A 21,328-nucleotide genomic window follows, 5' to 3' on the forward strand; every position below is an offset into this window, starting at 1 on the left:
TTTGTCAAACCCAAATACCAGAAGTAAATGTATCGAATTTGGAACCTGGCCACGAATATAAATTCCGTGTAAAAGCAGTTAATCCAGAAGGGGAATCCGAACCATTAGTTACAATGGAGACGATAGTGGCGAAAAATCCATTCGATCCACCAGGAGCACCGGGCACACCTCAAGTAACCGATGTTGATAAAAATCATGTTGATCTTAAATGGGAGCCACCAGCCAAAGATGGTGGTGCACCAATTACCGGTTATGTTATCGAGAAAAAAGAAAAAGGCAGTGATAAATGGGTTAAAGCTTGTCAGGTGCTAGGTGGTGATGAAACCAAAGCCCGTGTTCCAGATCTAGAAACCGGTCATGAATATCAATTCCGTGTAAAAGCTGTGAATAAAGCCGGTCCAGGTGCACCAAGTGATGAATCCAAAATGACATTGGTCAAACATAAAAAATTACCACCAAAAATTGATCGGAAAAATCTTCGGCCTATCAAAATCAAAGTCGGACAGGAATTTATATTCGATGCTGATGTTATTGGTGAACCTGTACCAGAAGTGGAATGGAAACTCAAAGATAAATTGGTTACCGATAAAGCAAATTTGACCATAGTCAACAAACCTTATCATACGCGATTGGAATGTGATAAAGCTACTCGCAAAGATTCTGGTGTTTATCATGTTATCGCTACCAACAAATGGGGTCAAGATCAGGTGGATATTGATGTGAAAATAGTCGGAAAACCATCTCAACCTAAAGGACCACTGGAAGTCGATGATATTCGTAAAGATGGTTGTCATCTGAAATGGGAACGACCAGATGATGATGGTGGCGAGCCATTGGAAGGATATTTGGTTGAAAAATTGGATCCTGAAACTGGATCATGGATACCTGTAGGAAAAACATTGATACCTGAAATGAATGTCAGCAATTTAATGCCCGGAAAACAATATTCATTCCGTGTAAAAGCATTGAATAAAGAAGGCGAATCTGAACCGTTGGAAACATTGACGCCAATCATTGCAAAAGACCCATACGAAGCGCCCGGGCAACCAGGTCGACCAGAACCAGTTGATTGGAATAAAGATCATGTTGATTTGAAGTGGGAACCACCAGCTAATGATGGCGGTGCACCGATTGAATCCTACATTATCGAACGACGCGAGCGTGGTTCACCACGATGGATAAAATCTGCCGAAGTACCTGGTGATCAAACACGTGGTACAGCCCCGAATTTGGAAGAAGGTAAAGAATATGAATTCCGTGTGACAGCTGTCAATAAAGCCGGGCCAGGTGAACCATCTGAAGCATCCAAATCTGTAGTGGCAAAACCTCGATTCCGTAAGTTTGCAACAAAAAAATTTACACAAATTCTGTTTGTTTTGTTTTGAAAAAAATTTTATTCAATTTTATTTAATTTGATTTAGTTGCACCACGAATTGATCGTAGTGCATTCAAAGATATACAATTAAGTGCTGGGCAGAAAATATTCTTCGATGTTCCGGTTATTGGTGAACCTGCTCCAGAAATCACCTGGACAATTAATGGCCGTACAATGCCTGCTGAAGGTGATCAACATCATAAAATTGATACCGAAGATTATAATACCAAATTGACGGCTAGAAATGCTTCGAGAGGAGATTCTGGCGCCTATACCATAACGGCAATCAATAGTTCGGGTAGAGATCAGGTTACTGTGCAGGTATTGATAACGGATAAACCATCACCGCCTGAAGGTCCATTAGATGTGAAAGATGTTCATAAAGAAGGTTGTAAACTTGGTTGGAATAAACCTAAAGATGATGGCGGTATACCATTGGAAGGATATCTAGTTGAAAAAATGGATACAGATTCGGGATTATGGGTACCTATTGGTAAAACTAAAGCTACTAATATGGAAGTAACGGGACTGGTACCGGGCCACGAATATAAATTCCGTGTATCGGCTGTAAATAAAGAAGGTGAAAGTGAACCGCTGGAAACATTGAAACCGATTCTGGCAAAGAATCTGTTCGATGAACCTGGACCAACTGGCAAACCACAGGTAACTGATTGGGATAAAGATCATGCTGATTTGCAATGGGAGCCACCGGCAAGCGATGGCGGTGCACCAATTGAAAAGTACATAATCGAAAAACGTGATAAACATGGTGATTGGGAAAAGGCTACTGAAGTTGCTGGTGGTGCTAATTCGGCTACGGTTGAAGATCTAATCGAAGGACATTCATACGAATTCCGTGTTGTGGCCGTCAATAAAGCCGGTCCTGGCGAACCATCCGAACCATCCGATATGATTGTTGCTAAAACCAGACGTCTGCCACCTAAAATAGATCGTACAAATTTGCAAAAAATTAAACTGAAAGCAGGACAGGCATTTAATTTTGATGTAAATGTTCAAGGTGAACCTGCTCCAGAAACAGAATGGCGTCTAAAAGATCAACCAGTTCGAACGAGTGGTAATGTTAAAGTACAACACGAACCATACAATACTAAATTGGTTGTGCGCCAGGCAACACGTGCACAATCCGGTATCTACACTGTAAAAGCAACAAACAAATATGGTGAAGATCAAGCCGAAGTTGAAGTTATTGTGTTGGATCGTCCCGCTCCACCTGGTGGTCCTCTTCGTATTGAAGATGTTCATGCAGAAGGTGCTACACTAAAATGGCGTCCACCTGATGATGATGGTGGCTTACCTGTTGATCATTATGTTGTGGAAAAAATGGATCCTACCACAGGTATTTGGACACCGGCAGCTGAAACTATTGGTGCTGAAACTGGCGTCGATGTAAAAGGTTTAACACCTGGAAAGAAATATAAATTCCGTGTTAAAGCTGTCAATCGACAAGGTCAATCGGATCCATTGAATGCAGACAAAGAAATTATTGCTAAAAATCCATTCGATGCGCCTGGACAACCAGGTAAACCGGAAATTGCCGATTATGATAAAGATTTTGTGCAATTGAAATGGAAAAAGCCAGAATCAGATGGTGGTGCACCAATTACCGGTTATATTATCGAAAAGAAGGATAAATATAGTCCAGATTGGGTGCCAGCAGCAGAAATCGATGGTGATGTTACTACCGGTCGAGTGGATGATTTAATCGAAGGACAGCAATATGAATTCCGTGTTCGTGCCGTTAATAAAGGTGGTCCGGGTGAAGCTTCGGAATCGACTGGGCCACATTTGGCAAGGCCGAAAAATGCACCACCAAAAATCGATCGAAATTATATGCGTGATATTCGTGTTAAAGCGGGTAAAAATGTTGAACTAGAAGTACCAGTTTCGGGTGAACCACCTCCGACCAAAAAATGGACCGTTGATGGTCAACCAGCACCAGTGGATCGTTGGGTAATCACCGGTGAAGATTATAAAACGCATTTACAAATCAAATCAGCCGAACGTAAAGATAGTGGTCAATTGACGTTGACAGCTACCAATATTAACGGTACAGATACGGCGACGATTACGTTGACCGTTTTGGATCGACCTGGCGTACCAGAATCAATGCGCATTAATAACGTAACCAAAGATGGTTGTTTTGTTACATGGCAACCTCCGAAAGATGATGGTGGATCCGATATTCAACACTATGTTGTGGAAAAACGTGATATGGAAACTGGCCGTTGGACAATGGCCGGTGAATCAACATCACCTTCATTGCGTGTTGATAAATTGATCGAAGGCCGCGAATATTCATTCCGTGTAAAAGCAATAAATCGTGAAGGTGAATCAGATTGGTTGACTGGTAAGGAATCGATAATCGCCAAGAATCCATTCGATGTTGCCAGCAAACCAATGGCACCACAAGTTGTTGATGTTGATGCTGATCATGTTGATCTAGAATTTCGTCCACCGCGTAATGATGGTGGTACGCCAATTACCGAATACATTATCGAAAAGAAGCCAAAAAAATCACCATTTTGGCAAGAAGCGATTCGTGTCCCGGCTACAAAGCCAAAAGGAAGCGGAGAAGATGAGGCGGCTGCTGCTTCGGCTGCCATACGAGCTACTGTACCTGATCTAATCGAAGGTGAAGAATATGAATTCCGTGTAATTGCCGTCAACAAAGCCGGACCAAGTGATCCAAGTGACGCATCTGAAGCGGTTGTTTGCCGGCCAACTAAAGTACCGCCATCAATCGATTTGGACGCTATGAAAGATATTCGCATACGTGTGGGACGGGCAATTAATTTTACCGTACCATATAGCGGAACACCATCACCAAAAGCAACGTGGACTATTAAAGGTCAAGATGTACAACCAGGTGAAGATAAACGAGTGGAATGTGAAAATATAGCCTCATCGGCCATCATCAACATACCAAATTCGGTTCGAGAAGATTCTGGACAATATAAACTGACGTTAAAAAATCCATATGGGGAATGTTTTGCATCGGCTAAAGTTACCGTTTTGGATCGCCCATCACCACCAGAAGGTCCATTGGAAATTTCCGAAGTTACAAAAGAATCCTGTAAACTTAAATGGCGTCGACCAAAAGACGATGGTGGTTCGGAAATCATACGTTATCAATTGGAAAAAATGGATGTTTCACGTGGTTCATGGACTGAATGTGGATCATCCACTGATCTAACGTTTAAAGTAACGAAATTGATTCATAAAAAACAATATCAATTCAGAGTGATGGCTGTCAATGAAATTGGTGAATCCGAACCATTGGAAGGAACGGATATTATTACGGCGAAAAATCCATTCGATGTTGCTGAACAACCAGGACGACCAGTGGTCAAAGATTGGGGACCAAATCATGTTGATCTGGAATGGACTGCGCCATTGGATGATGGTGGTTGTCCAATCACTGGTTACGTAATTCAGAAAAAAGAGAAAAATAGTCCATTCTGGACGAAAGCTGCCAATGTGCCGGGTAATCAAACAAAAGCTACAGTACCTGATCTTCGTGAAGGTGTTGATTATGAATTCCGTGTGATTGCCGTCAATAAACAAGGTGATTCAGAACCAAGTGAACCAAGTGATATGGTTACATGTAAACATCGAAACTTGGCACCCAAAATCCTAACACCGTTGAAAGAAATTCGATTAAAACATGGCCAGAAATTAGAAGTGACCATAGATTTTGTTGGTGCACCACCACCCACAGTTGAATGGATTGATGCAAAATCCGGTAAACCTGTGGAATCAAATCAACGACTAACCGTTTCGAATTTTGATGATAAAACTATATTGACCATAGTGGATACAAAACGTTCAGATAGTGGTGATTATAAATTGAAACTGACCAACGTGAATGGCAATTGTGAAGGTATATTGCCGGTGGTCATTATGGATAAACCATCACCACCAGAAGGACCATTAGAAGTGAAAAATATTGATGCAGATAATGTTGATTTGAAATGGCGTCCACCAAAAGATGATGGTGGTTGTCCACTGACAGGATATTTGATTGAAAAACGGGATAAAACAACTGGTGGTCAATGGGTACCTGCGGTTATTAACGTTCCGGCTACAGCGACTGAAGCAAATGTGGGAAAATTGATCGAAGGTCATGAATATGAATTCCGTATAATGGCTGAAAATTCGGAAGGTTTGTCCGAACCACTTAAAACCGATCGGCCGGTAAAAGCTCGAGCTCAATTTAGTCGGCCAGATGCACCTGGACAACCGGAATTGGTTGATTCAGATCGAACATTCATAACAATAAAATGGCCACCACCAAGATCAGATGGTGGATCGCCAATCACTGGTTATGATGTTGAACGTCGTGATGTCAAATCTGGTCGTTGGATTAAAGTGAATAAATTCCCAGTTACAGGAGAACGTTGTTATACTGATGATCAAGTTACTGATGGTCATCAATATGAATATCGTGTTCGTGCTATTAATCGTGCTGGACCAAGTGAACCAAGCATACCATCCAAACAGCTGACAGCTAAACCGTTGAAAGAAGCACCACGTTTGGATCTAAGTGGATTACGCGGTAAAACAATTCGTGTACGTGCAGGTGATCCATTGGAAATTGTCATACCAATGAATGGTGCACCAACACCCGTGGTAGAATGGCAAATCAATGGACAACCAATGAAACCAACTAATCGTATTGAAACTGCAACTAAAGATGAATTGACATGGTTGAAAATCCCAGTTTCACAACGCACTGATTCGGGAACTTATAAAATTACGGCTAAAAATCCTTATGGTGAAGATTCGGCAAATATCGAAGTTTTAGTTTATTCAGCACCATCTGCACCGCGTGGTCCGCTGGAACATTCAAACATAACAGCACAATCAGTTGAACTGACATGGCGTAAACCTGAAGATGATGGTGGTGCCGAAATAATTGGATATTCCGTTGAAAAATGTCAATTTGGTAGTGATGTATGGCTGCCGGCTGGTTATTCATCGGCAACAACATTAACGGTAAAAAATTTGGATGAAGGACGACAATATAAATTCCGTGTACGGGCAGAAAATATGCATGGTCTTTCAGAACCACTGGAAAGTGCCAAACCTATTACAGCCAAAAATCAATTCGATACACCTGATGCACCTGGTCAACCACAAATCCTAGATTATGGACCAACATTTGCACAGCTGAAATGGACACCGCCATTATCCGATGGTGGACGTCCAATTCAAGGTTATTTGGTGGAAAAACGTGAAAAAAACCAAACCGATTGGACAACAGTGAACATGATGAATCCATCGCCGGGTACTGAATTTACTGTCAACAATCTGATTGAAGGTCGATCATATGAATTCCGTGTTATAGCTGTGAATGAAGGTGGTAAAGGTAAACCATCAAAACCTTCGGCTATGATGACAGCACGTGATCGAAAATATCCACCTGATGCACCAGATATGCCACGTGTCGATAAAATTACTAAAGATTCTGTAACGCTAACATGGCGTAAACCAATCAATGATGGTGGATCGAAAATTACCGGCTACATTGTTCAAAAACGACCGAAAAACGGTAAAGATTGGATGAATGCAACGAAATTTCCATGTTCGGATACACGATTTACCGTTGCCGATTTGACTGAAGGTGATGAATATGAATTCCGCATAATAGCGGTAAATGATCAAGGTGAATCACCACCAAGTAAACCATGTCCGATGGTTCGTGTTGAAGAACAACCAAATAAACCTTGCATCGACGTTGGTTCGGTTAAAGATATTACCGTAAAAGCTGGTCAAGATTTTTGTATCGATATTCCATTCACTGGTTTTCCACGTCCATCGGCAACATGGTCTTTGAATGATATGGAAATTCTCGATACAGATGCACGTTTCACTTTCGGTCTAACCGATACGAATGCAACACTTAGCTGTCGAGGCGCAAAACGAGAATATACTGGCCGTTATACAATAATGTTGAAAAATCCTTCTGGTTTTGATACCTGTACATGCAATGTTCGTGTGTTGGATCGTCCACGTCCACCAATAAATTTCCATTGTGATGAAGTGGACGGGGAATCATTAACATTGAAATGGTCACCACCAAAAGATAATGGTGGTGATGAAATTACCAATTACGTTCTCGAAAAACGTGAAGCCGGAACCAACGTTTGGACCAAAGTTAGCAGTTTTGTACATGGAACTGCATTCAGGGTTAAAAATCTTACCATTGGACGATCATATGATTTCCGTGTGGCCGCTGAAAATCAATACGGGGTGTCAGATTTTACCATGACTGATGAACCGATTCAAGCTCGTTACGCATTTTCAACACCAGGACGACCAGGTACACCAAGAGCTGTTGATTCAACACCCGATTCAATAACGCTAACTTGGACACGGCCGAGAAATGATGGTGGATCACCAATTACAGGTTATGTTCTGGAAAAACGTAAAGCAGGCGATACACAATGGTCAAAAGCAACTGGTGCCATTAATCAGATTACGGAGACAACATTTAAAGTACAAAATTTACAACCAAACCAAGAATATGAATTTCGTGTTGCTGCTGTTAATCTAGCTGGTCGTGGTGATTATAGTGATACAAGTGACCGTATTCGCGCACAATATCCACCATCACCACCCAAAATTCCAGCCGATTTCCGTCTGAAGGATATTGTTGTCCGTGCTGGTCAAGAATTCCGTTTGACAGTACCGTTAGCAGTTGGTTCTCCAATACCAAATGCAGAATGGTTTTATAATGAACAACTAATCTTACCAGATGAACGAATGTATTCGGAAACAAATGCAGAATTTACCGTTTTATTGAATAAAAAATCCAAACGTAATGATAGTGGACGATATACATTACGCCTAACAAATTCTGAAGGTAGTGATTCAACATCATGTCGTGTATTGGTTGTTGATGTTCCTGGACCACCACAAGGACCGCTAGAATGTTCTGATATAACAACAGAATCATTGTCGATTCGTTGGTCACCACCATTAGATGATGGTGGTTCACCTGTAACCAATTATGTTCTGGAACGACAAGATCAACAGGATAAACAAAAACAATGGATTCGATGTTCGGCATTCATTCGAAATTGTCATTTCGAAGTAATGGGATTGGAAGCCAATCACCTATATCATTTCCGTGTTTGTGCTGAAAATCAATATGGCCAAGGTGAAACAATTCAAACGGATAAACCAGTGAAAGCTTGTTATCCATTTACCGTACCAGATCCACCCGGTAAACCAACCGTAATGGATACTGAACGTAATAAAGTGCGTCTATCATGGGAAAGACCTTTGCATGATGGTGGATCCAAAATTCAAGGTTATTCTGTGGAATTTATGGATCCAAGCGATGGCGAATGGATGGTCGCTAATATGGAATTGATTAAAGGAACAACCACATATACAGTTACCGGTTTGATCAACGACCGAGAATATAAATTCCGTGTCAAGGCAAAAAATTTGGCCGGTTATTCACGGCCAAGTCCCGATTCGGGTTTGGTATCGATGCGTGCTGGTAGCGGTGTACCTTCGGCACCACGTGATTTACGTGTGCAAAAAGTTGGTCGCAATTATGTTGATTTGAAATGGGAACCACCACGTTCAGAAGGTGGATCTCGAATTACCGGTTATCTGGTTGAACGAAAAGAAGTCGGCGGCGGACAACATTGGTTCAAAGTTAATGAATATGGTTGTCTTGATTGTCAATATACGGTTTTGAATTTACCTGAACATTCGGAATATGAATTCCGGGTTTCGGCTATCAATGCAGCTGGACAATCCGAACCAGTTTACACTACATCACCGGTTAAAATTGAAGAATTCGCTGAAGGTTCCAGGCCAGAATTTGTACGAAAACTGATACCGAAAAGTATAAATCTTCATACGGAAATAACATTTGAATGTGAAGCAACTGGCCGACCATTACCGACTGCACGTTGGTTTAAAAATGGCCGTGAAATCAGCGCCGGTTTTGGTGGTGGACGTTATAAAACTTATGAAACTGATGAAGGTGTTTTCAAACTGGTCATTTTCGATGTTCAAGAAGGTGATGATGGGGAATATCAATGTGAAGCATCCAATGCATATGGTTCAGTTCGAACAATGGCGCCATTGAAATTGGCTGAAGCACCGGAAATTTTAAGATGTCCAAATGAAATCAACCTAGTCGAAAATGATAATGGAAAAATTAAGATATTCTTCTCGGGTACTGTTCCGGTTGAAGTTTCCCTCAGTAAATCTGGTCAAACATTATCCGAAGATGATGGTCATCATTTGAAATATGTTGTTTTCGATGATTATGTTGTCATTTATATTCGTGATGTAAAGAAAAATCTAGACGAAGGACAATATCAGATACAGGTGAAAAATGATTCTGGTCAAGCAACGGCATCGTTCCGCGTTGTGGTTACCGGATTACCTGATCAACCGACCGGACCAATTGAAATGGGTGAAATTCAACGAAATTCCATACGAATATCATGGCGTCCACCTAAAAATGATGGTGGTAAAAAAGTTACACATTATATTGTTGAACGTAAAGAACTGACAACATTGAATACATGGATAACTGCAACAAGTTGTTGTCGGGAAACTTATTTTACGTTGCAAGGATTGAATGAAGGTGGTGAATATATGTTCCGTGTGTTTGCATGCAATGAAAATGGTCAATCTGTGAAAGCGTTGGAATCAGAATCACCTGCCATACCAAAATTACCATTCAATCCACCTTCACGACCAGGTCAACCTGACGTGCAATCAGTTGGTAGTGATTTTGTCAATCTAAGTTGGACAAAACCAGAATCGGATGGTGGTTCAAGAATTCAAGGTTATTTGGTTGAACGTTGTGAGACTGGATCTCAACATTGGCAACGTTGTAATGTTGCACTTTGTCATGCAACCCAGATTAATATTGCCAATTTGATCGAAGATCGTGAATATGAATTCCGTGTGTTTGCTGTCAACGAAGCTGGTTTATCCGAACCATCAAGTAATACACGACCAGTACGAGTAAAAGATCCTGACCAAGCAATCCCACCAGAATTCATTGAACCATTACGTACAGTCATGGCCATAGAAAATCGTTCAGCAGAATTTCGTTGCACGGTTACAGGTGTACCGAAACCAACAATTACCTGGTCAAAAGGTGTACGTGAATTGTTTGATGGTGGAAAATTCACATTGTTACGTGATGGTGATACCTACATTTTGCGTATCGATAATGTTTATGGTGAAGATGCAGATGAATATTGTTGTAAAGCAAGCAACAAAGCTGGAACACGAAGTTCGCGTGCAGAATTGTTGATTAAGACAGCACCAAAATTGCATGTACCACCAAGATTCCGTGAAGCAGCATGTTTTGAACGTGGTGAAAATATTCAATTGAAAATCCCGTTTACTGGTTATCCAAAACCAAAAATCCGTTGGACAAAGGATGGTGAAGAAATTGAAAAAGGTGATCATTTTGATTTGATTGTCCAGGAACGACATGCAATCCTAGTGATTCGAAATACATCCAAAGAAGATAATGGACCATACCAGATTCGTGCTGAAAATGAATTAGGTTCAGATTCGGCCATCATTAATGTAATGATATCGGATCGACCAGATCCACCAAGATTTCCAATTATTGAATCAATTGGTGATGATTTTGTTCAACTGACATGGAAAGCACCGCTATGGAATGGTGGTTCGCAAATTACAAATTATGTAATTGAAAAACGTGAAGCCGGTATGACAAGTTGGATGAAAGCAGCAACAACCCGCTTTCAACTACATCAAATAACCCAGCTAAGTCCAGGTAAAGAATATGAATTCCGTGTATTTGCGGAAAATGTTTACGGCCGTTCAGAACCATCGGAAACGACGCAGAAAGTTTCGGTAAAAGGTGAACAATTAAAACGACAAAAACGTACTGGATGGGAATTGGATGCTCAAGGCAACAAGATTCGTGGTCGTGGTGATCGTCAATCAAATTATGATCAATTTGTATCGGATTATGATTCAACATCATGGGCAATGCCAGTGGAAATCAAAACCAACGAATCCGTTTATGATTATTATGATATTCTGGAAGAAATCGGTGTCGGTGCATTCGGAGTTGTTCATAGATGTCGCGAACGAAAAACTGGTCGGATATTTGCAGCGAAATTCATTCCGGTATCACATCCGTTGGAAAAATCCATAATACGAAAAGAAATTGATATTATGAATCAATTACATCATTCACGATTGATTCGTTTGAATGATGCATTCGAAGAAGACGATGAAATGATTTTGATTTATGAATTCATGTCCGGAGGAGAACTGTTTGAACGTATTACCGATGATAATTATACAATGACCGAAGCTGAAGCAGCAAATTACATGCGACAAATTATCGAAGGAATCCGACATATGCATGAAAAGAATATTATACATCTCGATATTAAACCAGAGAATATTATGTGTCAAAAACGTAGCGATAACCGAGTCAAGATTATTGATTTTGGTTTGGCAACTAAATTGGATCCACATGAAGTGGTAAAAATATCAACCGGAACAGCAGAATTTGCTGCACCCGAGATTGTCGATCGAGAACCAGTTGGAACGTATACTGATATGTGGGCTTGCGGTGTACTAACGTATGTGCTGCTTAGTGGCTTGACTCCATTTGCCGGTGATAATGATATCGAAACATTGAAAAATATTAAAGCATGTCATTGGGAATTTGACCGAGATGCATTTGCGAATATATCCGAAGCGGGAAAAGATTTCATCAGTCGTTTGTTAACAAAAGCCAAAGAATCACGTATGACTGCACATGAATGTTTGGAACATCCATGGCTAAAACAATCGGACATACCCGGTACGGATACAATATCTTCACGTAAATATCAAGATATACGTGATCGAACACGTGCTAAATATCCAACATGGGACCGAGCATTAGTCCCAATAGGTCATATCGCAAATTATAGTTCATTGCGTAAACTTCAAGATGAAAAATATCGTCTGCATGATGTGCTTTGGATCGTCGTGAAATGTTACCCCGTTTTGTACTGAAACCACAATCAACAATCGCTTATGAAGGACAATCAGCAAGATTTTTATGTCGTGTTATTGCAGCAGCACCACCAACATTATCATGGTATCGGGAAGGAATGGAACTGCGACAATCGGTAAAATTCATGAAACGTTATGCGGAAAATGATTATCAATTTGTAATTAATCGTTGTCGTTTGGATGATCGTGGTGAATATATTATCCGAGCCGAAAATCATTATGGATCTCGGGAGGAACCAGTTTTTCTAAATGTTTTGCCCGTACCGCATGAAGAATTTAAACCACCAATAACCGAAACGGAACCAATTAGACGCCGTCGACAAGAACCACCACGAATGTTATTAGACGAACCGAATGATTCGGCTCCACATTTTACATTTTTGTTACGTACACGTATCATTCAAATGGGTATTGGTGTTCGGTTACTGTGTTGTTTGAATGGAAAACCATGGCCCCAAATCAAATGGTTAAAAGATGGTCGTGAATTATCGAAAACAGATTATACAATGAAATCTGCGGATGGTGTTGTCACATTGGATATTGTATCCTGTCGTATGGAAGATGCGGGTAAATATACTTGCATTGCGACCAATTCATTGGGTACGGCCGAAACATCTTGTGCATTGGTTGTCGAACCTAAACGTATCGTATCATCACCATCACCATTATGTCTGTCACCAAGATCTGGCACACCTATACCTGGCCTAACCAGTTCGTCGGTTATGTCACCGATGGAAGCCTATTATAAAGAAGGTGGTGCATCAACTACAATACGTAATTCGATGCGTGAAGCACGTGCATCCAGTATGTATACAAGTCGTCGTAAAGATTCTCTTACCGAATATTCATCGACATCTGGAAGTTCGGCATACCGTACTACGTATCATCATCAATCATCGATAACATCATCCCGTGATCGTTATGTTTCAACAACTCGAACATCATCATATGATAAACATGATAGTCTTTCAAGGTTACGGTCACAATCACCAACATCGTATCATCATCAATCATCAATACGTTCACCAATACGTTCATCTTATCTAAGTGGACGACAATCACCATCATTACCAACAACATATATGCCACCATCAAGTACATCATCGTATCGATCATCAACACCGGTTACTACAAGCCGTTTACCGAGCTCTGCTTCAAGATATACGCCTGGCGTATCCTCATCATCTGCATCCCGTCCTCGAAAGTCGATAGCAACAATCGATAGTAAGTATTGTTAGATTTGATTCGTTATTCGTTATCTCTAACTAACCAAATTCCTCTATTTCAACAGATAATTTTAGTCAACCATCTTTCGTTACAAAATTAACTGATCGTAAGATCGGTGATGGCGAACAATTAAAATTACAACTTGAAGTGAAAGGTGAACCTGAACCAAAAATCGAATGGTTTAAGGATGGCCGACGATTACAATCATCAGATGTTGTTGATTTAAAATATCGTAACCGTATGGCAACATTGATTATTGAAGAAGCATTCCCTGAAGATGAAGGTCAATATGAATGCGTTGCAAGTAATTCGGAAGGTACATCGCGAACAAAATGTTTTATTCAAATCAAACGTAAGTGTTATTCGTTTTGTGTAATGTTTTTGCATAACTAAACATCATTCAACTAATGTATAGCAATGGATAAAGCAAAAACAGCCAAACCAAGTTCATCAACGGCCAAGAAAGCGCCAAGAATTGTTCAACATATTCAATCGATAACGGTAAACGATGGACAAACAGCAACATTACGTTGCAACATTAAATGTAAGTTTTAATCAAATGTCAAATGCCGAATCATATTTAATCAAACAAATGTCAATTTAGGCGAATCACCATTCGATGTTATATGGTTACATAATGGTAAAGAAGTGAAACAAAGCAAAGATTTCAATATACGTCAGTCTGGCGATAATTTTGAATTGGAAATTGCCGAATGTTTACCCGAAGATTCTGGTACTTATACATGTGAAGCATTCAATGATTCGGGTGAAACATTTTCAACTGGAACTATTCTGGTTAAAGGTAATTTCCTATTAATCAATTTTGCCATTTTTTTAAACAACAGTATTTTAATCGGGTTTTTATTTCTCAAACAACATAGTTCCAAGCGATGATCAACAAGGATGTGGTATCGTAGAGTTTCCACGTTCAATAACCAGTATGATTGGTAATAAAGCAACATTTCAAATTGAAACCGATACAGATATCGATAAAGGTAAGTTTGCTTTTCGGGAAAGTTTTCCAAAAACAACATTTAATTTTATTTTTCCTGAAAATTTTCAGTTGAATGGTTACATGATTCACGGCCAATTGATCAAGATTTACAAACACAATCAGAATCACCGAAACAATTTAAATTGATTGTATCAAGTATCCGCGAGAAAGATGTTGGTCAATATACGGTACGATTAACGGATAAAAAAGCCCGAACAACAAACTTAGCATTTGCATTGGTTATTATCAAAGAATAATCGTTTGACGCTTACGTTTATCGTTTTAAATTTTTATACGCAAATTTCAAACACTAGATTATTAATTAAGGCACACTGATTTCAAATCGAAACAAAAGAAAATCTAAAAGAAAGGCACTTACACACACTCACTCTCTCTCACACACACACTGAATCGCATATTATATAATAAAATTTAATTTATTTCAAAAAAAAATTCGTAATGAAAAAATTTGGTAATTTGGTATTTGGTAGAGGTGGTGGTAGGTCATTATTATATACAAACAAACAATCAAAACAAAGAATTTTTCAAAGTTTTTCATCATCAAATTCTGAATCGAATGCTTGATTTGAATAATCATTCCGTAATGGAGGGGATGGTGATGGGTGTTGTATGACCAATTTCGGTATCGGTGATGATGTTGGTTGGATTTGATGATTATGTTGTTTGGCTCCATTTGTTATTGTTTTGGCATTTGAAGTTTGTTGTTGACGTTGTTCCAATTGATCTAGATCATCGCGACTTAAATGTTCCACAATCGCAGCACCGAATGCATCACCCAACACATTGATTGGTGTTCGAATACGATCAACCAACCAATCGATAATAAAAACCAGCGATATATCTTCTGGTGGTAATCCTAATGCATTCAATACGATAACCATGGTAATTAGGCCAGCCTTTGATCAGACCAAAAAAATCAAAATTAATCACGTTTTGTCTGTCATCGATCAATCAATCAAAATCAAACAAATTTTACCTGCGGAATGCCAGCTGCACCAACTGATGCTGCCGTTGCTGTAATGCTAACGATTAAAACTCTGGCAAAATCCATATCAACTTCACGCGATTGTGCAATGAAAATGGCTGCAACAGCTTCATACAATGCTGTTCCATCCATATTAATGGTGGCTCCGATTGGTACAACAAAGCGTACAACATTACGATTTACATGGTTTTTCTCTTCCAAACATGCTATGCTTGATGGTAATGTTGCTGTACTTGATGCCGTACCGAACGCAGTTAATAATGCTTCACCTTGATTCAGTATAAATCTATAAGGGTTTTTCCTTACGATTAGGTAATAAATTCCAGGCAGAATTAGTAATCCGTGTATCAATATGCCAAGAATAACGGTAAAAGTGAAAAAACCAACCGAACGAAATAATTGACCAGCATCATCAACGGCAATAATTCTTGGTAGAATTAGAAAAGCAACACCGATAGGTGTTGCTTTTATCACTTGATTGGTAATCTGCAAAGTCATTTCACTTAAATCATTAAATACGTCCAGCAATAATGGTCGTCCCAAACGTGACAATTTCCCGACAAATATTCCCGTAACAATGGATAGTGTCACCAAACCTAAGACATTGATTCCGCTAGAATGACCGGATTTGATTTGCCATTTACTTAGGTCAGTTTCATTCGAATTGGATGACGGTGGAACTAAATTCGTAGCATATTGAGCAAAAGCAGTTTGAACAACATTATCTGGAATAAGATTCCTATAAGGGATGCCTCGTTGATCAGCCAATAATCGATAATCAATCGATAAACTTACCTGATTAAATCCAGAACCGTATCTGGCGTGGTAATTTTTCGTGATAATTTTGGTGCTTCACCACCGATAGATGCCGCCTCTTGCTCTACTTTACTTGAACCAGGATGTAATGTTAGAACGAGAAAAATTCCCAATGAAATAGCAATGGCAGTTGTTGCAGCATAATAGATTAGTGCACGTTTACCAATTTTACCGGAAATTTTCGCATCCAATGAACCAAGTGCTGAAACCAAACTCGATACAATCAATGGAATTGTAAGACATTTTAAGGCACGAAGAAAAAGTTCACCAGGAAATTCCAGATACATTAATTGTCGATCATTCCAACGATTTTGGCTGCTTGCCCGTACAATAATACCGACAAGAATGGCAGCTAAAACCCCGGCACAGGTACATAAGGGTAACAGGTTATCCTTTACCAAGGAACGCATCTTTTGTTGTCTACTTTCTCGAGTCATTTTGTTGGATGGATTAATTCTCACTAATGATAATGATGACAATAACAATTCAAACAATACCACACACAACCAATCAACAACAACACAACAATCATTCAATATTCACTCTGTGTTTGTAAATGACGATTTCACTTTACTTGCGATGGGGAAAATTCAGGATTTCAATCAATCAATCAATCAAAATGTCAACAAACTTGATGAACAAATCACAATTGATCGGATTTCCGGAATTTGAATTTTGCTGGAGATTCCGTTTTTGGAAAAAAAACGAGAAAGAGAGAGAGAGAGAGAGAGAGAGAGAGAGAGAGAGAGAGAGAGAGAGAGAGAGAGAGAGACACGCACACAAAGAGAGAGAGACAAAATTTGATTTTAATCGTAGTCGTCGGTTGATAAGAATCGATTGCCAATCGATTTATATAACGCCAAAATCACCAAAAATCATCATCATCATCATGGAAATTCAACCGTTATCTTGGTAATGTTTGTACAATATTGATTTGATTCGATTCGAATCGATTTTTGATATGATTTTTGTTTTGTTTTGGACACTAACCACTACACAAAAAATTCGATGATAATGAGGATGATGATGGCATCCAACGCAACACACAACTATCCATGAATCTTCCATAACCACAGCACACAACACAGGCAAAAATGGATTCGAATCTTTTTTCTTCGGAAACAAAAATCAAGTTTGCCTTGCCTTGCTGCTGCATATCTGTTGGTGTGTAAATTTCTCTCTCGTTGTCTGTCTGTCCATGCTGTATTATCTTTATGTGGCCAATTCATTCGAAATTTCGTAAATCGACATTCAAAATTTGCAACAAACAAAAAATGTTGTTTTAAAGTTGAAGAAAAGGAAAAAATTATCCATGTCGATTGTGGATGGTGGTTGATGTAGTTGTGTTTTGTTTCAAATCATTATCATTCAAAAAAATATTGTTTTTGTTGTTGTTATTGCTGTGATAATAGCATTGATAAATTTCTCTTTCGTTAATGAAAATTTTTTAATTGACCACGTAGCTATCAAATGATAAAAGAAGGTGGCTAATTTGACATTCATCAATTAGATACACGAAAACTAAGTCTGACTAATTGATATAAACAACAATCACATGATTTGTTGTCAAACAAAAACAAAAACAATGCATTCTCATTGCAAAGAAAGCTTACCTGGCAATCAAATCTTGACGATGATGGTGGTGTTGGCAATCAATGCAAATCATTATCATTATCATTATTATTATTATTATCATTTGATGATATTCACATTCAAGAATATGTCTCTCCTATGGACATCGACCATTCTCATTCATCATTCAGGATGGCTACTTGTTCATTGCTGCTACCACAATTTACAATAATCCTGTTGTTGAAGAAATCCTGTTTGGAGCAATTTCAAGACAAACGAAATTCGATCGATTTTGATCATGAAATGTAATGAAACAAAACAAGTTCCATTCAATTCGATCAATTCGATTTTGATTGAAAAACATGAATCAAAATGTGTGTAATAGGATGGGTTTTTTCACTCAAAAAATTATTTCCCAATAAATTGGCTTAGTCATATAGTCATCAACCTAACCTCACTCAACTATGAATCACAGTCATAGTCATAGTCATAGTCATCAACCTAACCTCACTCAACTATGAATCACAGTCATAGTCATAGTCATAGTCATCAACCTAACCTCACTCAACTATGAATCACAGTCATAGTCATAGTCATAGTCATCAACCTAACCTCACTCAACTATGAATCACAGTCATAGTCATAGTCATAGTCATCAACCTAACCTCACTCAACTATGAATCATAGTCATAGCCGTAGTTCATTTTTGTTGTGTATTGTTGCAAAACATATATGAACAATAAAAAACAAACAAAGCCACATCGATTACTTATCGATCAATCGATACAATCGATTTCAAGGTTAATCTTATTCAGCCATTCAAATTTAGTTTAGTTTAGTTTTGACATGATAATGGTAATATGATATACGGGATTGCATCAATATATGTCACATACACACACACGTGAAATCTCGTGATTGGCCCCAATTTCGTTGTCAACATTTTTCATGATTTTTGCTTTTTTTCGGTTACCATCAATTAGCTAATTTGGTGCAATCAAATAATAATGATGCCAATAGATAAGATTGAGGCCAAAGAAATTCGATATCTTTCCAAGATTGGCCAATTTCATTCATTCAGTCATGACATTAACAATTTTTTCCTGCTTTTTCGAGCTTGATTAATCGATCGATCGATTATCAATCAATTCTGATTTGATTTGTACTAATTTGATTGATTTGATTTGATTATGGCGGTAATTAACAAAAGCAGCAAACAAACAAACAAAAATTCAAATCAAATGATCGATCAGATCATTAATTACACATGGTTAAGGAACTAACGCAGGGTTAAAAGGAAAGAATTCGATTTGGCAAAAAACTCGGTTAAATTGAATTCAATTAAAAAAGTTGTTTTCCAAAAAATTCAAATCAAATTAAACAACAAAACAAATGAAAAACATATAAAAACAAATTAGCATCGACGAGGATTTTTCGTCGGAAAAGTAAGGTTTCGTTATTGTTTTGGTCAAGGTTTTTTGTTTGGTTTTTCATTCAATTTGGTTATCATCATCACAAAAGCAATTTTGTGATTGAACAATGTTCAATTCATCATCATATTTGATATTAGTAACCATTCTACATGTAATGATGATCATTCTTCCCATTCAAACAATGACAACCACTAAAACACAAAAAGATGTAAGTATAGCTTGTTTTTGTTGGAATGGAATTTTCATTTTTTTCAAAACAAAGGAAATCTGTGAAAGATTACGACAAAACAATGGTAGCAATTTGAATATATTGGCCGTAGGAAAAACACAAAAACGTTTATTATTAATAACGAAAGATTTCTATGTTTATGATACACCGCTTGAATCATTGGATTCGTCTATTAATAAATTATATCTCAAAACACAACCAATGAAAATGTCGGAAAAATATCCAAAACTTTTTGATGATCAACGATTCCATCATATTAAAAATGCCATATCAGTTGCATTCATTATGAATGATCCGGATAGTGATTGGATTTGTTTAGCGCCACATCATCGAACTGGTAAAGGAGGTATTAATTATGATATTGACAATTCTCAAGTAATAAGGGGATGGCAATATTTAAGTAGGGATAATGATCCATTAGCATTATTATCAACAAATCAAATATGTCAATATTATTCATTACAGTTCAAGTATAGTTTATTAATGAATCACTGGCGATGTCAAAGAGGTAATCGTGTTCGTGAGGTTAAACTAATCAAACCTGAAGATAGAGATTCAGTCATTTGTTCAACATCAACATCAAATAATAATTTAACTATTTTTGTTCAACAAGTTGGCCGTCTTTCAGGAATCAGATGTCCTCGTGGCAATCCGGTACATTGGCCAATAGTAAAGGGATTTGTTACCGATGGTAAATTTTATCTATTTGGTCGTTCAAATATCTATATATTTAGTGAAGATGTTTATCATAATCAAGGTAAAGAATATCCGGTGGAAAAACGTAGTTATGATTCCTTTTTTAATTGTGCCGGTATTATTCCACCAAGTGCTCTTTCCAAATCATGTAAGTAAATCTGAATGTTGATGAATTTGTTTTGCAGAATAGAGAATTAATTTTATATTTTATTGAAGATTTCTTTGGGATAATCGGTGCAATCATATTGTTATTATTGATATTAATGATAATATTATGGTGTATATTGGTTCGTCGTCGTCAACTATCATTTGCGCATGGAAAAACTGGACGTTCATTTATGATGTCCGGTAAATTAACAAAATTATCAACACATATTGCTTCTGCAAGAGTTCATAATAGTTTTAGTCATAAATATTCACAACATGCCAATCAACCTAATATGCCCATGGCGGCGGCAAGCAATCGTGGAAATTATCGACCATCATCCGGCAGATTATCCGGTGGATCAACTCATATAACTGCTCGTACTGGTCTTGATCGTAAAAGTAATATGCCCATCACCAGTTCTAGTAAACCAAATCAATTGAAACGTTTAACATGTACAGAAAGCTGATAATTATATATAATGTAATAATAATTCTATTTTAAACATAATTAGTTGTTCTATTTATCGACAATAGATGACGTTTATCATCATTTTTTGTTACGTTTGTGAACCAATAGATGACACGCATTGATCAAAGATTGTTCAAGAATTACACACTTGCGCAAAACGAATTCTAATTCTCTCATCTTCTTTGAAACATGCTTTTTTTTGTTAGCCACACCCCTCTCTCTTTGACTATAATGTTACGCGCGGACATAGCTAGCGCGCTCAACATATGCTAAACGCATTTCAGATAATGCGAGTTTGTTTTTAAT

The 21,328-nt window shown here is 38.2% G+C and overlaps 3 protein-coding genes across 3 annotated transcripts in view; 2 read left to right on the plus strand and 1 right to left on the minus strand.

The window, feature by feature from the left end:
- The window catches only part of LOC113794828 (twitchin-like), a 25,111-nt gene extending 10,004 nt beyond the window's left edge, over positions 1–15,107 (plus strand). The window contains 8 exon segments of the mRNA XM_075823812.1: positions 2–1,335; positions 1,422–12,392; positions 12,395–13,657; positions 13,725–14,012; positions 14,076–14,204; positions 14,265–14,462; positions 14,542–14,655; positions 14,724–15,107. Of these exon segments, the coding sequence (XP_075679927.1) occupies positions 2–1,335; positions 1,422–12,392; positions 12,395–13,657; positions 13,725–14,012; positions 14,076–14,204; positions 14,265–14,462; positions 14,542–14,655; positions 14,724–14,911 (14,485 nt within the window). The 3' untranslated portion in view covers positions 14,912–15,107.
- Positions 15,073–17,827, minus strand: LOC113794831 (excitatory amino acid transporter 3-like). Its single transcript, XM_027344976.2, has 3 exons — positions 16,456–17,827; positions 15,652–16,399; positions 15,073–15,571 (listed from the first exon to the last, which is right to left on the minus strand). Exons 1-3 carry the CDS (start codon positions 16,911–16,913, stop codon positions 15,200–15,202), a joined length of 1,578 nt encoding a protein of 525 aa, XP_027200777.2. The 5' UTR covers positions 16,914–17,827; the 3' UTR covers positions 15,073–15,199.
- A 1,641-nt stretch (positions 17,828–19,468) lies between these two features.
- LOC113794832 (uncharacterized) lies at positions 19,469–21,061 on the plus strand. Its single transcript, XM_075823816.1, has 3 exons — positions 19,469–19,689; positions 19,744–20,554; positions 20,623–21,061. The coding sequence occupies exons 1-3, from the start codon at positions 19,588–19,590 to the stop codon at positions 21,018–21,020; spliced, it is 1,311 nt and encodes a 436-aa protein (XP_075679931.1). The 5' UTR covers positions 19,469–19,587; the 3' UTR covers positions 21,021–21,061.
- The last annotated feature ends 267 nt before the right edge of the window (positions 21,062–21,328 follow it).

The sequence above is a fragment of the Dermatophagoides pteronyssinus genome, unplaced genomic scaffold (assembly GCF_027571235.1).
Source record: "Dermatophagoides pteronyssinus isolate colony J.1.1.1.1 unplaced genomic scaffold, Derpt_VIB-CSIC_2022.12 sq0037, whole genome shotgun sequence".
NCBI classification, from domain to species: domain Eukaryota; kingdom Metazoa; phylum Arthropoda; class Arachnida; order Sarcoptiformes; family Pyroglyphidae; genus Dermatophagoides; species Dermatophagoides pteronyssinus.